The sequence below is a fragment of the Cervus canadensis genome, chromosome 13 (assembly GCF_019320065.1).
Source record: "Cervus canadensis isolate Bull #8, Minnesota chromosome 13, ASM1932006v1, whole genome shotgun sequence".
Lineage (NCBI taxonomy): Eukaryota > Metazoa > Chordata > Mammalia > Artiodactyla > Cervidae > Cervus > Cervus canadensis.
This window is the reverse complement of record NC_057398.1, coordinates 72,506,695-72,528,986: the sequence shown is the minus strand read 5'-3', so window position 1 is coordinate 72,528,986 and position 22,292 is coordinate 72,506,695. Positions and strand designations below refer to the sequence as shown.

The window sequence follows — 22,292 nt, the reverse complement described above, 5'->3', positions numbered from 1 at the left end:
CTGACTTGTCTGCGACAGACGCCGGTGTCAGGCAGCGTGACTGTTCGCAGAGCGGTCAGGGGCAGGTTCTGCATGCCGCGCGTGTACCTGTGCAGCGCATTCCAGGGCCTGGGTCTGGAGTCGGACCAGCTGGGCTGATGTGGCTCCACCGGGAACGAGCACGTCTAACTGTGTGCAGGTTACCTGACCTGCCAGAACCTCCTCTCCCACTCTGTAGAGATAGTCAACTGTAGCTTCCTCTCCAGTTTGTTGTTAGCGATTAAATGAAATGAAGCACATAAAGTTACTAGGACAGGCTCTGCACAAGGCGGCTAATGAACACTCCAAACAGTTCAGGGGGTGGGTTGGCACCTCACTCGGTTTTCGGCCTCTGAATATGTTTGTCGCTCATGAGGCCCCAAACCTGATTTCTGGACCCTTCCATGGGTCCTGGATGAGGAGACCTGAGGTGCAAAGTTGTCGAAGCTCCCATAGCAAGCTAGAGCTGGAGCTGGGCCTGGAATGCCAGCCCCCTGGCTTCTATTTTTGCACCACAGCTTTCCTGGAACACAGACCCACAGGGTGGATTTGACAAGGGATCTGGCCACATGTCAGGATGGCATTTGAGAGAGGAAGAAAGTTTCAAATGATGTCTTTCGTCATCTGACGCTCTGAGACAGGGAAGTCACCCATCCACCACTTCAGTGGGGCTTTCTGAATCCCCACCCCCGCCAACAGCAACGCTATCGTTGCTCTGGGGCTCTGGATGCTGCAGCTTCAGGTCCAGACTCCTCTTCCTGGGACCAGGGACAAGAAGAGCCAGTTCTACCCTTCGCGCATTCACTCCCAGAAGCATGGAGGGCTGTTGTCTGGGCTCTTCCTGCTGCCTTCTCCCCTCCCCTGGCCAGGTTATCACCACTGTTGATTATTCACGGGGAAGAGGTGCAGACAGCGTCACTGGACGCTGAAAGGAATCTGGTCTTCCTCCCTCTGGGACTATGGAGCTTCAGTCTGGATTTTTCCTCCCGGAGGCTGGCCAACTTGTTGTATCACATGTGATCTTTGCTGGCTTCAGAAGAGTCCCAGGGTCCTCACCAGCACGGTCTCTGCTTTGCTTGGCTTCCTTCCTAACTAGGCTTTGAAAATATCTCGAGCTATGATGGACCATATCGCTTCCCTCAGTCTCCTCATCTGTGAAGTGGGAGTAAAACCTGCTATCAGGGTTGTAGAGCAACCCAAGTGATGAGGGGAAGGGACTTTGAAAAGCCCTACTCAGACGTCAATTTTCCTAATATTTGAGCTGGCAGAAGCAGTGCCCTAAAAGAACACGGTGTCAGTCAGGCCTTTTCCTAAGTGGATCTGACATCTAAGTGTGCCGCTCACAAGCAGAGACTCACGCTGACTCCTGGGGCACTTCGGCCTGTGGTTCAAAAAGCTTGTTATTGGCTGGATTTTGAGACTGTACATTTTGAATGTGTAGTGCTGCAGTTGCTCTGCAGAGGCCAGTGTGTGCTCCAAGGACACAGTGTGGCCCGAGAACTTGGGGCCTGTTTTCCCTTGAATACTGAATTCCCAATGAGCAAGGAGGTTCCTTTTGTAAGAAAACATGTGTTCTTTCACTGGCCAGACAAAGCTGGGAGGCTGTTGCTGATGACCCAGGGGTCATGCAAAGCCCCCTCCCTGCAGGATTCATCATCCTGACATTGACCTTGGAGGTGCTGGTGAGGCCAAAACCAGCTTCCTTTCCCTGGACCATAGTCTCTGGGGTGAGCCACCCCCGCCAACAAAGTGAAAGTGAAAGTCGCTCAGTTGTGTCTGACTCTTTGCGACCCCATGGACTATACCATCCGTGGAATTCTCCAGGCCAGAATATTGGAGTGGGTAGCCTTTCCCTTCTCCAGGGGATCTTCCCAACCCAGAGATCGAACCCAGGTCTCCCGCATTGCAGGTGGATTCTTTAACCAGCTGAGCCACCAGGGAAGCCCAAGAATACTAGAGTGGGTAGCTTATCCCTTCTCCAGCGGATCTTCCCAACCCAAGAATCGAACCGGGGTCTCCTGCATTGCAGGAGGATTCTTTTACCAACTGAGCTATCAGGGAAGCCTCATCAGACAAAACCCTCTTTGAAATACTCATTTGAAGAACAGGTTGCTCCAAAACCTACTTTCAACCCCACTACCGTGCATTCTTCCCTGAAAACACCCGGTAGCTCACCCCAGCCCCCACCCCCACCTGGTTACCTCCACCTGTTATCTCCCGGCCTGGGAGGTGGCTACCGGTATCCGTCCTGGAGCTGGGCAGGTCAGTGGGCCGCGGCGCAGGCTCTCAGCTAGCTTGTGTTCATGCCTGCCAGGCGCTCGCGGGCTTCTGGAAAAAAGACTGTGTGGGAGACTGGAGCCAAATTGGGCTGCAGCTGAAACCATCCTGAGCACTGAAGGGTTTGACTAAGACGGGGGAGGAAGAGGGCTCCTCGCAAAAGTAGCCAGAGCTTAAAATGGAGCTGGCAGCTTGCAGTCTGGGGGTTGAGTCTAGCCCCAACCCAGCTTGTGCCCCAAGACTGGATGCTTTTTGCAACTACAGGAGACACGGACTTGGAGAAAGTCCTGATCAGCCCTCTCAGCCACTCTCTGGGCGTTTCCAGGGCCCCCAGGGGTCCCCAAGCCATCAGACTCCACAAGCATGGCACCCCTGGCGTTGCTGGGGTCTGAAGGCTTGTTTTCTGTTCCCGAGACTCCGAGCCCCTCTCTGCTGAAAGTCGGCAGCACACACAACGCATCAGTGCCATCTCTTCTGAGGGATGGCATCAGGCTGACAAGAGCACAGCCCCTAGGACTGCAAAGACCTGGGTCTGAGTCCCAGCACACTTGTCCTGCCAATGTGACTCTGAGCTTCAGTTTCCTCACCCGTAAAAAGGGAATAATAATCTCTATCCCGAGGCTGTTGGGAAATGACAGGCTGCATGTAAATCACCAGGCACACAGAGTAACTACTGTAGATGAAGGATTTGAAGGATTCAGCCCCAGTCGAGGAAGGTGTCCCTTCCTCCAGTTCTAATGGAGAAATGTAATTAAGTTGTCCTTGGTGAGATGACAACATCTGGCAAAGACCCCTCTTGGCCAGACCCGGCACCCCTCCCCGCCCGGAGTAAAATGCAATAATAATCTGGGTGGTGTCTGCAGGCGCCTTTAGAAACCTGAGGCTTCCTGGGGGCAAGTTCCTGGGGTGGGTGGAAGGGCCTGCTTACTCTGCAGATTGCTGTAACTTTGCATCTGATTTGCATATGCTTGGAGGTGGGGGCGCCCTGCAGTTTCTTCTGGCATTTCCCAGTTAAAATATTGCTGCTTCTCCAGGCAGACCAGATATTGATGTTCTTCTTCTGCAGTGACTTCTCTAACCACTTCGAGGGTCCTGGCTCCTTCACCCAGGGAATGGGGAATGAGAGGGTGGCGTGAGGCAGAGGCTGGGGGGAAGGGAGGCGCGACGGCGTGGGCCTTCGAGCTCCTGCTACTCCTGAGCCCCAGCCATCCTGGGGAGGAGGAGCTGCGACCAGGAGGATGAAGGCAGCACAGAGGGCATTTTCTCCCTCGGTCCACCCCAGTCCATTCCCGCCCCGCATCCTTGCTCTGACTCGGGATGCCCCGGGTCCACTTGCCGGTGTGGTCCAGCGGCAGGGTGGGGACGCGCAGGCCTGGGGCGGGAGGACCCGGAGGGGCGTGGCGACCGCCGGGGCCTGGAGGAACCTTGCGAGAGGAAGTGGCTTCCGAACCCCTCTGCGCAGCGCGAGGGGCAGGAGCGGCGCGGAGGTGGGGGCCGGGCCGAGAAAGGGCTCCGCGCGGGGTGGAGCGGGGCGCCCGCGCGGAGGGCGCGAAGGCGCAGATGCCCAGTGAGCTGCAGAGCGAGGTGCACCGCGCGGCGTCCGGGTCTGACCGCCTCCAGGGGACAGGTTACCCCGCCGCCTGAGCCCCTCGGGCCCCAGTGTGAAAGGCGAGACGCCGGCGCCGGGTCCGACCGGCGGGTAGCGGACTCGCTCCCCGGCGGGGCTGGAAGCTCGCGCCGCGGCCGCCTGGGGAAGGGTCCTCGCCTCCCTGCGCCGCACCCGGAGCCCCCAGCAGATGCGCTCGCTGCCTCCGGCCGGGGCTCCGGGCTAGATGACGGTGGACAGCAGCATGAGCAGTGGGTACTGTAGCCTGGAGGAGGAACTGGAGGACTGCTTCTTCACCGCCAAGACCACCTTCTTCAGGAATGTGCAGAGCAAACGTCCTTCGAAGGTAAACGTAATGACACAAGAGGCTTTCACTGGGAGGAAGCAAGCTCTGTGGTCTAGAAGGGAAACCGGCTCCTGGCAGACAGGCTGTCAGCGTCTTACCGGAGCAGGTGGGCAGTTGCCCTGCGGGCCCTCTTGAACTTGATGACTGAGCAGACCCCGGGTTGGATCCTTTGGGGACCACTGGCAAACACTGGTCTTTTTTTTTTTTTTTTTTAATGTTTTTTTCAGCATTTCCTGTCCCCGGACCTTTTCAAAATGGCTCTCTAGGATTTGGGGACCGCGCTTGGCTTCTGGTTGGGTGACATGCTCACCTGTGCCTGGGAGGGCGACCTTCCCCCAAATCCGAGCTCTGAAGCTCCAGGTGGCAAGTGGATGGTTCCCTGTCCCTCAGTAAGATAACTTTGCTAGGTTGAGACTTCCGTATTGCAGATGGCCAGAAACCATCTTAAAACTCAGCCCAGCAACTTTGCAGAAGTCCAGGGTGTTTTTAGTAGTAAACTAAAACTTCTCTCCTGGGTCATTGTGCTGCTACCATTTTGACTTCCTGAGCTAGCTAGGGGTAACCTAAAGGGGTTTGCATGTGTCCCCTCGTGCGGCTGTGTGTGCTAGACACCCAGCTCACCGGAGGCCCCTGCCACACTCTCCCAGTTGCAGCCATGTGTCTGCTGCTCGGCCATGGTGGCAGAGCTCTGTTTATTTATTTGTTTTGTTATTTAGATGAGAGGGCGTCCAGCCAGGTCCTTGCCTAAATGGGCTTGTTTGTAGACAGAAGTGAGCGGTTACATTCTACAGGTGTATGCAGGCTCATAATTAATTCAGCAGTCCTACATCGAGTCAAATTAGCTAAAAACTTCCCCAGGCCTGACCCTGGGGCCTCCGTAGTTAATGATTCATCCTGCCTGTAGGCCCCACATTTGCTGGGTTCTGCCCATCGAACAAATGCACCATGAGAGGATGCCCAAGGATCAGCAGAGGAGTTTTGATTTTAGTGTTCAGAGAATCAACTAGAACAGGCCTGTGTTCTGGGGTATGCCTTTGAGAAACTGGGGCAGGGGGTAAGGAGGGCTCATGCGGAAAGCATGGCTGCTAAGGGAGGGTGTCCAGCTCTCTCCTGGGGCTCCTGCCTCAACGTGTATACCCCCTTCTACCCTCACCCCCACCCATACACATATTTAAGGGCACTCCAGCTGTCTAGGGTCTTTATTTAGGCCAGTGGATCTCAGCCTTAGCTGCACGCTGGAACTGCCTACTGAGCTTTAGAAAATATGGGTTCTTGGGTCCCACAGCACGGGAGTCTGATTTCATTGTTCTGCAGTGAAGCCTGGGCTTCAAGATTTTGAAAAGCTCCCCTGTTATTTCTGAGATGCAGCTGAGGTTGAGAACCATTGCCCTAGAGAGTTTTGCTGCTGCCGGGTAGGAAATGGTTCCTGTTTTTAGAACAAAGTTTAGCTGCTGCACTTGCTGCCAGCCAGGCTGTAAGCCCTCAGCCCTAGACGGTGGGCTTTTTGAGCGATCGGGTAGAGGAAGGGGCGCTGCAGAGCTGAGGCTCCTTTCACATGGCAGATAAAAAGGGTATCTGTTTCTGGTGATTCTTGGGAGAAATAGAGATATTTTTACAATGAAACATGCAGGGCCTTCCCTGGTGGCTCAGATGGTAAAGAATCTGCCTACAATGCAGGAGACTGAGGTTCAATCTCTGGGTTGGAAAGATCCTCTGGAGAAGGAAATGGCAACCCACTCCAGTATTCTTGCCTGGAGAATTCCTTGGACAGAAGAGCCTAGTGGGCTACAGTCCGTGGGGCCACAAAGAGTCAGGCGTGACTGAGCGACTAACACTTTCACTTATTTTTCATGCTGGCGTGGGGAGGTGACTTGTTTTTTGGCCCAAATAGCCTTCTCTCTCATTCTCCCCCAAAACCCTTTCCAGGGATCACTCTTGAAAACACACCTTCGGCTTTGCACCCACGTCACCCCTTTCTTTGCGACATTGACTCCAGCTTGGTCTGGTTCTTGAATCCGTTGCATGGCATGAGGTCTCTGCACAGCCCCCACCTTCTTTCTGCAAATTTGTAAGCCCTCGGAGGGCGGGAATCCCTTCTGAGAAATGGATGTTGTTGAGCCCCACACAGGGTGATAAGCACAATGCCTCAAAGAGAGAGAGATGGACATGGCCTCTGCCCAGCTACAGTGTGCATGGAGTCTCGACTGAGATTCAGAACCGCTGTTGGAGACATCTTCCTCAGCACCAGCCTTGCCATCTCTACAGCCCTCTCCACGGAGCCAGGGGGTGCAGGGCCGCCTCTCGTGGGGGAGCAGGCACTGGGTGGCCCCACTGTCTGTGACGGGATGCGTGTGTCTGGTGTAGGAACCGGGACGCTGCATCCACATATCTGAGTCTCCTGTCCTTCTACGTGCTTTTCCACCTTTAAAAAACACTTCAGATCTCTCTTCCCCTTGGAGCCACTTCTAGAAACAGTTTCCAAGAGATCAGCCTTATCCTGGCCCCATTCTGACTCCTATCAATGCTTTTTTCCCTACCCAGTCTGAGCTCCCAGGAGAATTTCTCCTTCCTGTCTCCAAGGAAAGGCGTTTATGTGTTTCCCGGTCGCCGAGAGACTGAGGCCCCGTTCAGGAAAGGCCCGAGCCGGCGTCTATAAATAGCCTTGTCAGAGCAACCTGTATCTGCCAGTCTGTTGTGTGCCTGGCAGGAGCAGAGCCGTGGGGGGAAGCCTCCTGCTGTCCTGGAGCCTTCGCTGGCCCAGCCTCCAGGGAGCTCCCGAGACCTCTGTCCAACCCTTTCGGTGGGGGGCAGGAGCGTGGGGGAGAGAGGGGCCTCACCACGAAGGTGGAGCGGCAGAGGAAGTGGGCACAGGCCCTGGGCCCGGCTGGTTCCCTCTGTTCAGAAGGCAGCAGCTCTCTGGGGCCCCAGGCCTCCCCTGAGACGGCCACGGAGCCCCAGCTTTCAGGCTTTGTTTTGGGGGGCGGAGGTGGTGCCCTGCGGGAACTTCTCCCTTGGCTGCTGGGCCCGATTAGGTTGCTTACCCTGGATCGTGTCTCCAAATGGGGCCCCCGGTGGCTTGGGGGATCCCCACCGAGTGCTCAGAAGTGCAGACCAGGCAGCTCTCCAGAAGTCGTCCATACGGTCACCGGGTCCAAGACCTTGGCGTCGGGGTGGGGGTCATTTGAGGCCACACAGCAAGTTCCTGACGGACCCCCAGGGCTGGAACCTGCATCTCTCGTCTCCCAGCCCAGAGGTTTTTCTGCTTTAGGCCCACAGAAGGCAGGGTTTGGTGATTTGTGGGCCTGGTGCCTGGGGTCTCTGACCACCCCTGCCAGCTGCCCCTGTCTTCCCATCTGGGATCTGACCCTAGAGGGGAGGCCGGCTCCACCCTCCTCGGTTCCCCAGATGCCTGCAGGGGGCGGCAGTTTCGGGCTCTGGCCTATGAGCAGGAACACGGACACCCCGAGTTTTTTCTGCATGTTCCGCAGGCTCCGGGACCCCAGGCACCACCCAGATCGTTGGGCTGAAGGCTCCGGGGACACAGAAAGCCTCCTGCTTGCAGAATGTCTGAGCTGGAAGGACCCGAGTCTAGCACCTCTGTTTACAGATGGAGAGGCTGAAGCCAGGAGGCACGAGGTCATCACCAGACCAGACATCTGGCTGGGTGGGGTCTCTTGGACACCTTGTCAGGAGCTCTTCTGGGTCTTCATCACTCAGTGGGTGACAGGGACAGTCCTTGTCCTCTCAGAGCCTTCTACACAGTGCAAGAAGCCAAACAGCCTCAGGCTAGGAGAGGGGTATGGAGCCTTCCATCCCTCGGTTCCTAAGGCGCAGTGCGGCCCAGGAACGTTCATTCTACACTTGGTACCAACAGGGCTCCCTGCCTCAGTCCCAGAACCTTACAAGTTCTTCTTCGCATCTGCCCTAGTACTGCTTGCTGTATCTTTGCCGTGTGTGTTTCCTTTGTGGATACGGATGCAGAAGGTTGGGCTCTATCTGTGGTTAAATATTGTACTTAAGCACAGCCGGAATGCATTCCCATACCCCCCTCCCCACCCCGGACCCTTCCTGGTCTACACTGACACCATTGATTTTTGAAAAGTTTAAGGAAGATGCAAAGGGGAAGGGGAGCAGTCGCAGAGGTCACAGGACAAAGCCACGCCCAGCCCCATCCTTGCACTTGACTCCTCTCCTCTTGCCTGGCCGCTTGGCCCCTCCGTGGACAAGGCTCTGTGGTTCCAGGGACGTCATGCAAGCCTGACCCATCAGGGAAATCCCCATCTCTCTGCCCGCCTCCGTACCTGCCCCTGACCTTCTTGGTGTGAGAGATAAAGGACACTAAAAATAAGTTAGTTCCAACTTTGAGCAATAAAAATAAAAATCTTCAGCACCGTTGGACCACATCACTGCCGTTTTGTGTGCTTTCTGGGAAGCCTGCCCAGCCCACCACTCACTTCTCCATGCTGGTAGGGCCCGCCATAGCCTCCCTCCGGGGCTGGAGTCTGCGGTCCCCTCCTGGGGGACCTGCGGCCTGCTGCTGCTCTGGCCCGTCTCAGCGTGGCTTTTCTCCATGAAGATGGTAAGCTGTGTAAGATCGGGACCCGAGTCCCCTGCAGATGCTGCGTAGCACCAGCCGCTGGTTACAGAAGCCGGGCTGGCTGAATGCGGGTCGAGTTTCATTGCCGCGCCATCTCTCTCGCATCCTGTGTGATCAGGATGGACTGACATGTCACAAACAGCCCCGTTATTTTCAGTCATCAGGTACAGCAGATGCTTATTTCCCTCTTTAAGGAAAGTTACATTGGCAGGTGGGGCTCAGGATAACACACGGGAGATTCTGTGGGTCAGGCCCGGAAGCGGTGTGTGTGTTCTAGCCCCTACGCCATTGGCCAGAACTCAGTCACGTGGCCACTGCTAACCACAGGGAGGTTGAGAAATGAAATACAGCTGTGAGCGCAGGTGGACAAGGAAGCCGGTTGTGGTGAACACTTAGCCGTCTCTGCCACGCATCCCTCCTCCTACCTCTGCCCAACCACTTGGGAAACTGTTCACTCGCTTGGAGAAGGGCCGCAGCCTTTGTCTCTTTGACTTTGTACATCTCCGACTGTCACCGAGGAGGTGCGATTCCTGGGGTGGGCGACCCTACCTCCCCCGGCGACCCTGGCAATTTTGGAGGAAAGGTGCCTTTCCTTACTCAGCACTGCGCTGGTTCCTCTTAGCATCCGAAGCCGTCAGTGGTGCTCCCGGGTTGACCCTCGCCACTGACATCGGAATTCTCTCTTTGGATCACTTTTTGATAATGGACAGTGGAGGGCCCCACTCTAGACGTCTTGGCTCCTGCATCTTTGAACGTAGGACCCTCAAATCTGCTTTTTCAAAATACTTCCCCCTTGGTGACTCTCATAGAAAGTCTGAGAACCACCTGTTTAGGAAATATTTGGTAATCGATGGCTTCAGTTGGAATTAAGAAGAGCATTTATGACAGATTCCTAGGCTGGAAGCCCAGGAGGTAAAAGGCTTTGTCCCTGGTCACTCATCTAAGTGGAGACAGCCCCGAGAACTCAAAGCCCCGGGTCGCCGCTCAGAGCAGGCTGCATTACTCTCAGCACCTCACGCTGGCAGGGATGCTGAGGGGATAATCCTTGGTGATCGTGACTGGTTCATGATGGAACGGAAGCCGCATGGAGCTGTAAGCCAGGTCCTGGCTTCTCAGCTCAACTCCAGCTCTTAACCGAGGGGCTGTGGCCAAGACACTTCCACCCTCCAGACTGGGGCACTTCATCCGGTCCTTTTAACGAGTGTCACGTGAGCCTGTCCTTTTCTTCTGTAACCGAGAGTCCTTCCCCACTTTGCATGGGAGCAGAGCCTTCTTAGCAGTTTCTCATGGGACTGGCAGAGAGAGATCCTGACTGCTAAGTTCTCTAAACTGTAAGGACTTCCCTAGGGTGGGGTTGGGAAAAGGGGCCTGAATGGTTGACACGAGCTCCTCCAGGACCACCTGGGGCTCGCTCAAGACATCCTCCCCTTTGTGTTCCAGATTCCTCCACTCCCACTCAAACCTTTCTCTTCACGCCTTTAGACTTTATCCAGACTTGGCCCTCTTTTCCCTCTAAAGTCACAGCTCAGCACACAGGTAACACCCATTCGCCTATGTTGTTTTGGGAGAAGAAAACTTTACATGGCTCTGAACCCTGAATCCCAGCCCTTAGTTTACACCGCCAGGCTGGACGCTGGATCCAGGTTCCCAGCCGTGAGCGGGACAGGGAGGCGCCAAGAGGCTCAGCCTGGTGCCCGGCAGCCTGTGTTCCCAGCCCTCCACTGATCTTGACTTGCCGGGTCACCCACACCTGAGCTTCTCAGCTCTGGGACCCTCCCGTGTGGGGGACCCAGACCTGTCTTCATTCAGGACCTCATTTCCTCTTCTGAATGGCTCAGTCTACCCATAAGATAGCACCCCAGTCCTGGCAAGTCATATTCTCTGGGGATAAGAGGACCCGGTCCATTTGCCAGGAACCAGGGGCATTTAATTTCAGGATCAGGAGGAAGAAGGGCGCGGTAGAGGCAGACCTGCAGGTTGGACTCACTGAGCCTGCGGCTTGTGTCCATGGTTCTGTCCTGGTTCCCATCTCTCCTCCTCCCCCACCCCACCCCAGCTTTACGTGCAGCTCCCCAGCCTACACCCCCATCTCACTTCTCTTCTTAGCTGTAGAATAAAGTTTTTTGTAGTCTGTCAGAGGTCTCTCACCCCTCAGATGCCTACAATTTACTGTGTCCAAAACCAGCTCGTGGCTTTGCCCGTGACTGATTTCCCTCCCTGTCTCCACCTCGTCCTCCTGCTCCCCCACCTTCGGGAATCTCCCCTCTCATGCCTTCCGTCCAGCCTGTCACTGTGGCTTCTGCCTCCATGGTGTGGCCTCCTTTCTGTCCCCCACCCTGCCCTACCCAGCTGGGGGCTTGCCACCTCTTCCTGAGATGCTGCAGGAGGTCGGCCAACCAGTTTCCCTTCTGTTTCCTCCCCTCCATGTACCCTGCATTCGGTGGAGTATCACTCTGGCATCCCAAAGCCTTCAGAGCCTCCCCTTTGCTTCTAGAGCAAAGTCTACCCTGGTTCCTGCCTGTTAATGTTGCATCCAAAACGCTGCATGCCTGGCTCAATCAAAATGCTGTGTTTTCAATTTTCTTGTAGCACAGAGCCGGGGGGTCGGGCGACACAGAGACGGATAAAATGTATAAAGACCTGTGGCCCCAGCCACACTGTGCAGCAGACCCCAGTTGCTCCCCTTCCCCACCCGTGAAGAGTCTGGATGGGGGCCGTGGGCCGAGGGTCTCCTGGGGAGGACGCTGTGTTGCCCTGCAGCCACGTGGCTTTCATCAGGAGGTGGCGGCAGCTCCCAAGATGGGGGGATGGGGGACTGGCCCCCAGAACCAGAGGGCCTGGGGGTAAGTGACCCAGGAGGGGGCTGGGGATGGGCTGGCATCGACAGGACTGCAGCCGCCTGGGGAGGGTGAGAGGAGATCAGCTTCGCTTCTGAAAAGCGGGAGCTGGAGGAGGCCGTGATGGGTCCTTGGAGCCATTCCCTTGTTTCTGAGCAGGCCTGCCCGTGGCTCCCACAGGCCGGGGAGGGAACCTGTGCTCATCACACCATCGTCCTCCAGCCCGTTTATCAGCCCTTCCTTGTCCATGGCGCTACACAGCGTGACTCCAGCTGGTTGGACCCCTGCTGCCCATGAGGCTACAATCCTAGGTTAAAAATAATAATAAAGCGGGGGGGGGGTGGGGGGGTGGGGGGGCGGCAGCAGCGTGTTTCCACCCAACAGACCATACTGGCAGAGTTTCTGTTGCTGTCAGGCCAGAAGGCTGGCACGTTCAACAAGGTCCTGTGTGAGAGGGGCGAGGCCCAGGGCGAGGTCCACACCCACGCCCGCCCAGCTCCAGGACATACACTCTCCCCACCACACACGTGGCGTCTCGGGTGAGAGTCAAGTTCTTTATTTTTTTAATTCGAACATTTTTTTTTTTCATTTATTTTTATTAGTTGGAGGCTAAATACTTTACAATATTGTAGTGGTTTTTGCCATACATTGACATGAATCAGCCATGGATTTACATGTGTTCCCCATCCCGATTCCCCCTCCCGCCTCCCTCCCCATCCCATCCCTCTGGGTCTTCCCAGTGCACCAGCCCTGAGCACCTGTCTCATGCATCCAACCTGGGCTGGTGATCTGTTTCACCCTTGGTAGTATACATGTTTCAATGCTGTTCTCTCAGAACATCCCACCCTCGCCTTCTCCCACAGAGTCCCAAAGTCTGTTCTGTACTGAAAGGCTCCAAACAACCTCAGGTATCCCAGCCCTCGTCTTCTCGCCTGCCACAGGAAGCTGTCTTTATCTCATTCGTTCTTTGCCTGCTGTGGAAATCCAGGCCGTTTTCCCCTGTTCGGGTCTTGGGAAACTGGTCGCCGAACACCATCAGCATCCCTTCAACAGCGTACTGTCAGCGAGTCCCGCCTTCTCCTCATTGCCTGGCTCTCCCCAAGAGCGAGGGGTGGTGTTGGGCCGCCCCCCACACTGTGGGGGGCGGGGGCTGCAGGAACCAGCCTTGCAGCGGAGGATACAAGGCCGGGCCCTCTCTTGGCCTGAACACGTGGAGAGGCCGCGGGCGGGCACGACCTCCACAGTCAGGCATGGCTAGGAAAGTGTGTGTTAGTGAGGAGGATGGGCGAGCTGCTGGGTCTCGGTGTGCATAGAACATTTCCAGTTGCAACTTGATGCTTCCTTCTTTCTGCTCCCCGAAAACCACCACGTCCTCCTCTCCTACCCCTCATTTTGATGGTCTGTAATTTTCTGGATGAGGAACCGTGTCTTGTTTGGCACGGTGTCCCCGGCACGTGGCAGGCACTAAATGCATGCTTGATAAAGGAGGAGGGGGCTTGGAGGTTCCTCCCCACAAAACTTCTTTCCCTAAGGGGTGGCGGGTGCTCCCAGAGAGCACACCGCAGCACTTTAGGCTGAGCGTGTGAAAGCGGATCTTGGGACTGTGAGAAAGGGAAACTTGCTGAGATTCGGGATGTGGAATCAATGGATTTTTCCAGTGACTCTGAAAAGAAAAATCTCACTGAGTGAGCAGAAAATGCAAGGACAACTTTCCAAACACAGAGCGGCCCCTCCATCCCATCTGTGATTGCTCAGCTGTTTGCCCTGGAGGGCGCGGGCGGGCAGCGCTGGGTCACTAAGCAACTGGGCCCTGGCACCTGCTGGCAAGAGTTGGCCTGGCCTGTCCTCCGGTGGGGCCTCCCAGGGGTCGGGGCAGAGGGCCCGTGCACGGGGGTGGGAGAGCCTCGGGGATTTCTCCTGTCTGTCTTTCAGCTGTGGGAGTGGCAGGGTGGGGAGGGGGGAGTCGGTACTCGGCTCCCTTGCTTCACTTTCCCAGTTTAATTCTAAGCAAGTGAAGACCCCGGGTTGGTGATCCCAGTAGTTTGAGCATTCTCAGACAGCCCAGCTGGACTGGGCAGGGACCCCAGGCCCTCAAGTGGGCCCAGCAGTGGGCCTGGGAACCCATGCCCCTCTGGGTGACCTCAGGAGGCCTGCTCCCTGCTCTCAGCCTCACTTTCTCCTTCTGTAAAACGGGGAGACTCGGCCCTCCAGGGGAGAGTAACTACTAGAGAGGGCCCAGCATCTGGCTGCAAGAATGCATGCAGAACTCCTGGGTTTGGGAGGATAAAGGCCATTTTGAGAAATGCAGATGGGGGTTGAACTGTAATGTGAGGAGGTAGGGTTCTCGATAGGGGTGTGAGGAGTCATGAGGCTCTGTTCACAGAACAGAGAGACGGCAGCAGCCGGGGTCTGCTGGGAAATGGTTAGAATTTAAAATAATAATAATTAGTGGGCCTTGATGTCTGCCAGGCACTCTTCAAAGTGTGGAGACTCATTTAATCCTCACATTAACTGCAGTTGCCCCAGGTTTGAACTGCATGGGTCCACTTGCCTTCAGATGGTTTTCAGTACTAACTACTATGGTCCTACATGGTCTGTGGTTAGCTGAGTCCACAGATGCAGGGTACTGAGGGCCCACCATGTGCCATATGCCGTTAACCCCAGCACTGGTTAAGGGTCAGTTGTACATACAGTTTTCATTTAGCAGTGAGGAAACTGAGGCTCTGAGGGGGGTCAGAGGTCCCGTAGTAGCAAGGGGCAGATCCAGAACTTGGGCCCGAGTGACCTAACGCCAGGGCTGCCAGCTCCTAACTGTCCTGCCTCTCCTGGAGCTCTTTCCAGAATTACCCAAATAACTGAAGCCCCAGCAGTGAGGCTGGAAGATGCCCACAGACGTAACCCCGTGTCAGCAGCATTCATCTTGGAGACACTTTGCCAGGCCATTTAGGAGAGAGGAAGCCAGATGTTCCTGCTGCCCCTGAGGCTTTCGGGCACAGTGAGAGGACACACATGTGGAAACACTCCGAGCCCCTCAATAACCAGCCGAGACATGTTTCATGTCAGGTCACCTCGGAGCCCCGTGTGGGCGGGTTTGCAGGGCGGGCAGCTCAGGGTGAGAGCGGGTATGGGGGCCAGTGGTGAGGCTTTGGCTCCCAGCACCAGCCCAGCCCGCAAACCTGAAGACTCAGATGGGGCTTCCGGCTAGAGGGGAGCCAAGAAGGGCCCACTCCAGCAGCAGGGCAGCTAGCTGGCACCCCAGCCGCCCTTGCCCCCCTGGCAGGCATGGCCATGCAGGGGCAGGGAGCTGAGTGTTGGCCCCCACGTGCCGCTCACCACCCTGGAATTCTCTGAATCATTTATGGCGCTCGATGCCCTGTCCAGCGCATGGTGGGAGAAGGGGCGCCTTCTGTCCTGGTGCCCATGTCCTGGGAAGAGGCCTGTGATTAGAACACATGAGTTAGGGAACTTCCCTCATGGTCCAGTGGTTACGATTTCACCTTCCAATGCACGGCGGGGAAGGTTTGATCCTTGATCGGGAAGCTAAGATCCCACATGCCTCGTGGCCAAAACACCAAGACACAAAACAAGCAATATCAACAAATTCAATAAAGACTTTTAAAATGGTCCTCATTAAAAAAAAAAAATCTTAAAAAAGAACACATAAGCTGGACTCCTAGAGCCACCTGTCTCTCACGGCCCAGGGGCTCTGCAGGGCTCTCAGAGCACACGGGGTCCTAGAAGCGGAGGAACCCTGTGTTGAAAGCATTCGCGTGCAGAGATGTCAGTAGGTGAGAACAAGGAAAGCATTCTGCGATGGGGATGGGGAGCTTTGACGGCCAGCCAGTCCCCCACTCCCAGCTTGGGAGATTCAAGAGAACCCCACAACGCTGTGCCCTGCAGAAACTGTGTTGCCCCGAATCTTCCTTTTCCTGTCACAGCACCTCCTGGGGCTGTGTGAGCTAGCAAACCAGGGTCGCTCCTTGCCAGAGGCCAGCGTGACGGGCTTGGGGCAGAGCATCTGAAGCAGATGGGAAGTGCCCGCTGCTGGAGTCACCCCACGACTCAGGTTTCCGCAGAGTGTGTGTGATGGGACCCCCTTTCGGATCCCTGAGCCCAGACTTCTGGGTGGCGCCCGAGCTCCCCCCTGGAGGGTCAGCTAAGAAGCTCTATGACCTTCTCCTGGCTTCAGCGACTGCTCTGAGCGGCCGGGGCCGTCCAGATCACCCCGAGGCTTCAGCCACTTCTCAGCACACCTGGCAGGAGTGGCCGGGCCTGAGAAGAGAGTCTGGTCCCAGAAGCCCTGGGAGGAGGCCCCACTTGCTTAGAAGTAGGATTGACTCCTCATTTTCCTGGAATAGAGAAAGTAAAAGATACTCCCAACTTTAAAGAACTAGATGAATCCCGCTGGTTACATGGCCTCCCGGTTCCCCTGCCTTGGAATCTTCGTTTTTTAAAATTGTTTGCTAGAATTTTGTTAAGGACTTTTGCATCTGTGTTCATCAGTGATATTGGCCTGTAGTTTTCTTTTTTTGTGGCATCTTTGTCTGGTTTTGGTATTAGGGTGATGGTGGCCTCATAGAATGAGTTTGGCAGTTTACCTTCCTCTGCAATTTTCTGGAAGAGTTTGAGTAAGATAGGTGTTAGCTCTTCTCTAAATTTTTGGTAGAATTCACCTGTGAAGCCATCTGGTCCTGGGCTTTTGTTTGTTGGAAGATTTTTTATTACAGTTTCAATTTCCGTGCTTGTGATGGGTCTGTTAAGATTTTCTGTTTCTTCCTGGTTCAGTTTTGGAAGGTTATACTTTTCTAAGAATTTGTCCATTTCTTCCAAGTTGTCCATTTTATTGGCATATAGTTGCTGATAGTAGTCTCTTATGATCCTTTATATTTCTGTGTTGTCTGATGTGATTTCTCCATTTTCATTTCTAATTTTGTTGGTTTGATTCTTCTCCCTTTTTTCTTGATGAGTCTGGTCAATGATTTGTCTATTTTATTTATCTTCTCAAAGAACCAGCATTTAGTTTTGTTGATTTTTACTAGTTGCCTTTGTTTCTTTTTCATTTATTTTTGCACTGATTTTTATTATTTCTTCTCTTCTACTAACCCTGGGGTTCTTCATTTCTTCTTTTTCTAGTTGCTTTAGGTGTAAAGTTAGGTTATTTATTTTATTTTTCTCTTGTTTCTTGGGATAAGCTTGTATTGCTATGAACTTTCCCCTTAGCACTGCTTTTACTGAACCCCATAGGTTTTGGGTTGTCGTGTTTTTATTTTCATTCATTTCTATGCATATTTTGATTTCTTTTTTTAATTTCTTCTGTGATTTGTTGGCTATTCAGAAGCGTGTTGTTTAACCTCCATATGTTTGTATTTTTAATAGTTTTTTTTTTCCTGTAATTGACATCTAATCTTACTGCATTGTGATCAGAAAAGATGCTTGAAATGATTTCAATTTTTTTGAATTTACCAAGGCTAGATTTATGGCCCAGGATGTGATCTATCCTGGAGAAGGTTCCATGTGCACTTAAGAAAAAGATGGAATTCATTGCTTTGGGGTAAAATGTCCTGTAGATATCAATCAGGTCTAACTCGTCCGTTGTATCATTTAAAGTTTGTGTTTCCTTGCTAATTTTCTGTCTAGTTGATCTATCCATAGGTGTGAGTGGGGTATTAAAGTCTCCCACTATTTTTGTGTTACTGTTAATTTTCCCTTTTATACTTGTTAGCATTTGCCTTGCATATTGCGAATCTTTTTAAATTGTAATAATAATATATATAAATAGCATATATATATTACCATTTTAACCATTTCTAAATGGTGGCATTAAGCACCTTCACATGATTGTACCTCCATCATCACTATCCTCTCCGAAACTTTTGCATCTTCTGAACTCTGTACCCATTAGACTGTAATTCCTCTTTGCTTCCTCCCCACAGTGCCTGGCAACCACTCTTCTACTTTCTGTCTCTTTGATTACTCTAGGAGCCTCATCTAAGTGGAATCATAAGGTGTTTGTCTTTTTGACTCACTTCTTTCACTTAGCATAATGTTGTCAAGGTTCATCCATGTTGTAGCATGTGTCAGAATTTCCTTCCTTTTTATGGATGAGTGATATTCCGCTGTGTGTATGTATCGCATTTTGTTTATCCAGCTATCCGTCAATGGGTTGCTTCCACATTTTGGCTATTGAGAGCAATGCTGCTATGAACATGAGTGTGCAAATCTCTGTTCAGGTCCTGCTTTCACTTCTTTGGGTTTATATTCAGAAATGGAATTGCTGGATAATATGGTAATTTCATGTTTAATCTTTTGAGGACTACCATACCATTTTCCATAATAGCTACACCATTTTCCATTCCCACCAGCAATGTACACAGGTTGTTATTTTTCTGTGTTTTTGTTAATAGCCACCCTAATAGGTGGGAGATGGTATCTCGTTGTGGTTCTGATTTGCATTTCCCTAATGACTGGTGATGTCAAATATCTTTTCATCTGCTTACTGGTCATTTGTATATCTCCTTTAGAGAAGTATCTATTCAAGTCATTTGTCCATTTTTAATGGGACTGTTGTTTTTCTCTTGTGAATTATAGGGGCTTTTTATATATTCTGGATCTTGATTCCCTTGTCAGACATATGATTTGCAATGGAATCCTTTTAAATTGACTCTAAAAGAGCCAAGTCCAGTCTTTGACAGGACTGGAGTCTAGGCCGAGGTATGGGGACCACTCACTCACCCTGCCCACCATCTTCCCTGATTCACTCTGCAGTGCTCTAGTTCTGGGTTCTCTGGGAATACAGAGATGGAAATGATACAATTCCTGGCGGTGGGGTGCTCATGGTCTACTGACGGAGATAGGCTTAGACAACTCATGCTACTATGTAGAAGATGAAGCCAGTGCTGGAATAATTAGGGCATAAGCTGCTGTTGTTGAAGAATTCACTAATCCTAGATAGAAGTGGAGGATTAAGGAAAGTATCTCAAAAAGATATGTCAGTTCCAGGGGGGCAAATTCTCTCAGATAAAGAGGAAAACCTCTCGTCCTGAATGACCAAACTAAGACGTCAGGGAGACTGAGGGGAGACAGGGACCTAGAAGGAAACCCAGTGAGGAAAACTACCTGAAAAATAGACTTTCTCATGGCCTAGAACCTCCTGAGGGCACGAGAGAGTGACCCAAGGGAAAACTCCTGTGGCCCCTGAAGCAGCGTGGGTGTCACCGTATTCTTCCTGGATTCACACTGTAGACCTCTGAGCTACAGAGGGGCCTGCTTCATGAAGGCCCAGGAGAGGGGAGAACAGGAATGAAGGAGTTTGCACCACCTACCCTCGGATCTAGTGTGCAGGCATCTCCTCTGGTTTCTAGTTATTGTCCCAGGAGTGAATAGATAGTGCCGTGGAGCAGGACTCCGCTAGGCCCCGTAGACAATTCTGGAACCTTTCATTTCCCTAGATTTGTCTTTGGGGTTTTGTGTGTATGTGCACATGTGTATCATATTGCTTCTTGGTGTTTTATTCATTAAGCAAATATTTAATGGCCCCTGGGTGTGCCAGATGCTGTTCTAGGAACTGTGTCTGTGAACAAGGCCGTCTCTGCCCTTACGGAGCTTCCATTCTGTGTCCAAGCTGCAGGGACGTGTGCTGACCTTGAGAGGAAGCCCACGCACCTGTGTCCAGGCCAGGCTGGGGGAGGGGCAGGCGCAGGGACTGTCCGGAACCCCTCCAGGGTGGAGTACAAGGACGCAGCTTTACAGAGGACAGAAGAACAAGCAGTGTCCTGGGGCCCACAGGAGACAGAGAAAGAGAGGGAGGGAGGCCCTCTAGGACTGAGAGGGGGTCCCAGGGGCTAGGGTTTGCCCAGGACTGTCCTGATTTTACACTGAAAGTCCTGCATCCTGAGAAAACTCAGTCCCAAGCAAACTGGGACAGCTGGTCACCCTACCTGGGGCTTGAGCTGAAGGCACCCCCTGCTTATCCAGGGGCCTGAAATATTTGAGGAGCCCACAAAAATATTTTAATTCCTTTTAAAGTCAGGAAAAAAATGAACTTTTAAGTTGAAGGAAGTACTTTATGACATTAATGTATTGTCCTTATACCAATTGTAACATATAATTTCCAATACCTTTTTATGGAGAAAAGGGCCTACAGGCCTGAATTGAAATGCCTCAGCTCCCAGGCACAGGGCTCGCCCAGTCTCCTGCATGGGGCTCCTGCTACCCCAGATGCCTGCTCCTGCCTGTAGTCTGAGAGGGCCGTGTGAAAACAGGAGGGACGCCAGGATGGCTCCAGGACACGCTGGCAGCCCAGAGTCCACGGGCAGGACACCCCTACACTCGGAGCTGGGCTGGGCTGCCTGGATTGCACCCAGGCCGGTCCCAGCATGCGCCATGCTTCTCCTGGGGTGTCCCCAGGAGGAGCGTCTCTGTCTTCCCTCCTCCGATAATCTGTGGGCTCCCAGCGTGGGAACCACACCCCATCAGTTTCATGTCCCAAGCCGCCTTTCTGTCCCCAACCCACGAGCAGTTCAGTCCGTCACTGTGGACTGACTGTCCCCAATGACCATCTGTTCCATATTTTGTCTTTGGTGACTTCAGTCTCTTTCTAGTTTCCTTCTCTCTGTTTTTTGGTGTTTTTTTTTTTTTAATTGCTTCTCCTCTGTATCCCCCCAAAGCAACTCAAATTCCACATGGTTCTGCTTGTTCTGCTTGTTAGGCTTCCCTAGTGGCTCAGAGGGTAAAGAGTCTGCCTGCAATGCAGGAGACCCAGGTTCGATCCCTGGGTTGGGAAGATCCCCTGGAGAAGGAAATGGCAACCCACTCCAGTATTCTTGCCTGGAGAATCGCATGGACAGTGGAGCCTGGCAGGCTACAGTCGCGGGGTCGCAAAGAGTCAGAGACTACTGAGCGACTTCACTTTCACTTTCTGCTTGTTCAGATGGCTCCATGTCCCAGCTGGCTCAGATGGTAAAGAATCTCCCTGCAATGTGGGAGACCTGGGTTGGATCCTTGGGTTGGGAAGATCCCCTGGAGAAGGAACTGGCAACTCACTCCTGTATTCTTGAGTAGAGAATCCCATGGACAGTGGAGCCTGGAGAGCTATAGTGCCTGGGGTCACAAAGAGTCAGACACCACTGAGCGACTGACGCATGCTTCCTTCTTGCCTTCCACTTTTGGGAATAACCCATCAGGGACCATAGTTAGGAGTTGCTGGTTCTTTTATTTCGGAACACTGGACAGCTCCATAGAGGGACTTGTGAGAATCAACCCACTGCCAGGGGTGGGGCTGGGAACCCAGCTCATCAGAACCCAGCAGGGGGCCCTGTGGTGAAGCCCCACCAGGCTTCCTCTTTCCCGTTTGATTTAGCCTATCACAAAGGGGCCAGTGAGCCTTCAGTGTGATCTGAGCATCGAGCAGGGTGTTCTGAACCCAGCCCGGCCGGCAGGTGCCTGCCCCTTTCCTTCAGAGGTTCCTTCTTAGGACAAGCTGAGTGGAGACCCCAGGGTTGGGGTCAGGCCGGCTGTGGGCAGCAGACCAGAGCGGAAGGCGTCTATAGGTGGTCCTTCCCCTGCAGCGGCTGCCAGAGGCTCTCTCCCCAGACAGAGGCTGGAGATGGTTTCTAGCCAAGGGGCACAAGAATTGCTGCTGACAGATTTGCTAAGAGCTAAGAAAGAGGAAATGTGGCAAAGGCTTATGGTGACCAGCTTCCGGGAGAGTTTTTGTTTTGCTTTCTTGAACTGTGTGACTTCAGAAGGTGTGGACCGACTCCAACTTGGGCAGCGTGGGGTCTGGCAGACACATAGAGAAGCCAGTGGCAAGTAAGGAGCAAAGTCAAGTCATGGAGAAACGTCAGGCGGGTTCTGAGCGCGGCTGTAGACCCGTCATCACTACCACAGCTCAGACCATCCAGCCTCAGTGCTCCTCCCAGAGGCCCCCGGCCCACACCCAGTTCTCTGCAGCAGAAGAGGAAGCAGTGATGAAAGAAACCACCCTGCCCACCTTCTGTGTAAAATCTTAGCGTTGCAGAGGGGCCTTAGAGCTTCTCTGGTCTGGCTTCATGATCTCACAGATGAGGAAACTGAGGCCCTGGGAGGGGAAGTGACTCACCAGAGGTCACAGGTCATTTGATGGTCTTGTATTCATCCTCAGCGAGAAACTGCCAAGAGCTGACAGCTTCCCACCAAAGCCCGCAACCCCACACAGCCCACACCTTCTCGCGGGGCAGGTTGGTGGGAGGCACTCCTGGACCTGGCTGGTGTCCATGCCGGGCTGAGTACCACTTAGCTAGTCCACTCTTTCCCTGCCGCTCAATCAGCAGGTATTTATTTATCTGTCACATCCTTGGAGGTCAGCCTAGTTCTCCACCGAGCTCTTGCAGGGGCTGCAAAAGAAGAATAATCGTCAGATGTCACATCTGACTCCCTCCAGGGAGCGTCTAACTGGAGAGTTGGGATTAACACATGTGGAACAATAATTAAACAATAACAGGCAGTGCATAATTAGATGCTGAAGTAGTCATACAGGCTGTGAAGGCACCTCCACAGGTTCTTGGAGTGGTGGAGGTAACATTAGCAGGCAGTTGCAGAGGTCCATGGCATGTGGGGATTTTCAGGTTTGCT

The 22,292-nt window shown here is 53.3% G+C and overlaps 1 protein-coding gene across 2 annotated transcripts in view; it reads left to right on the top strand.

Annotated features, from left to right (window-relative positions):
• RASSF5 (Ras association domain family member 5) overlaps positions 1-22,292 on the top strand; it is a 72,654-nt gene that overhangs the window by 37,770 nt on the left and 12,592 nt on the right. The window contains exon 1 of one of the 2 annotated variants that reach the window (XM_043484769.1): positions 3,429-4,247. The exons of the other annotated variant lie outside the window; for it this stretch is intronic. Within the exon in view, the coding sequence (XP_043340704.1) occupies positions 4,128-4,247 (120 nt within the window). The 5' untranslated portion in view covers positions 3,429-4,127. Of the gene's footprint in view, positions 1-3,428; positions 4,248-22,292 lie in introns of those variants that run through there. 2 annotated transcript variants of the gene reach the window in all.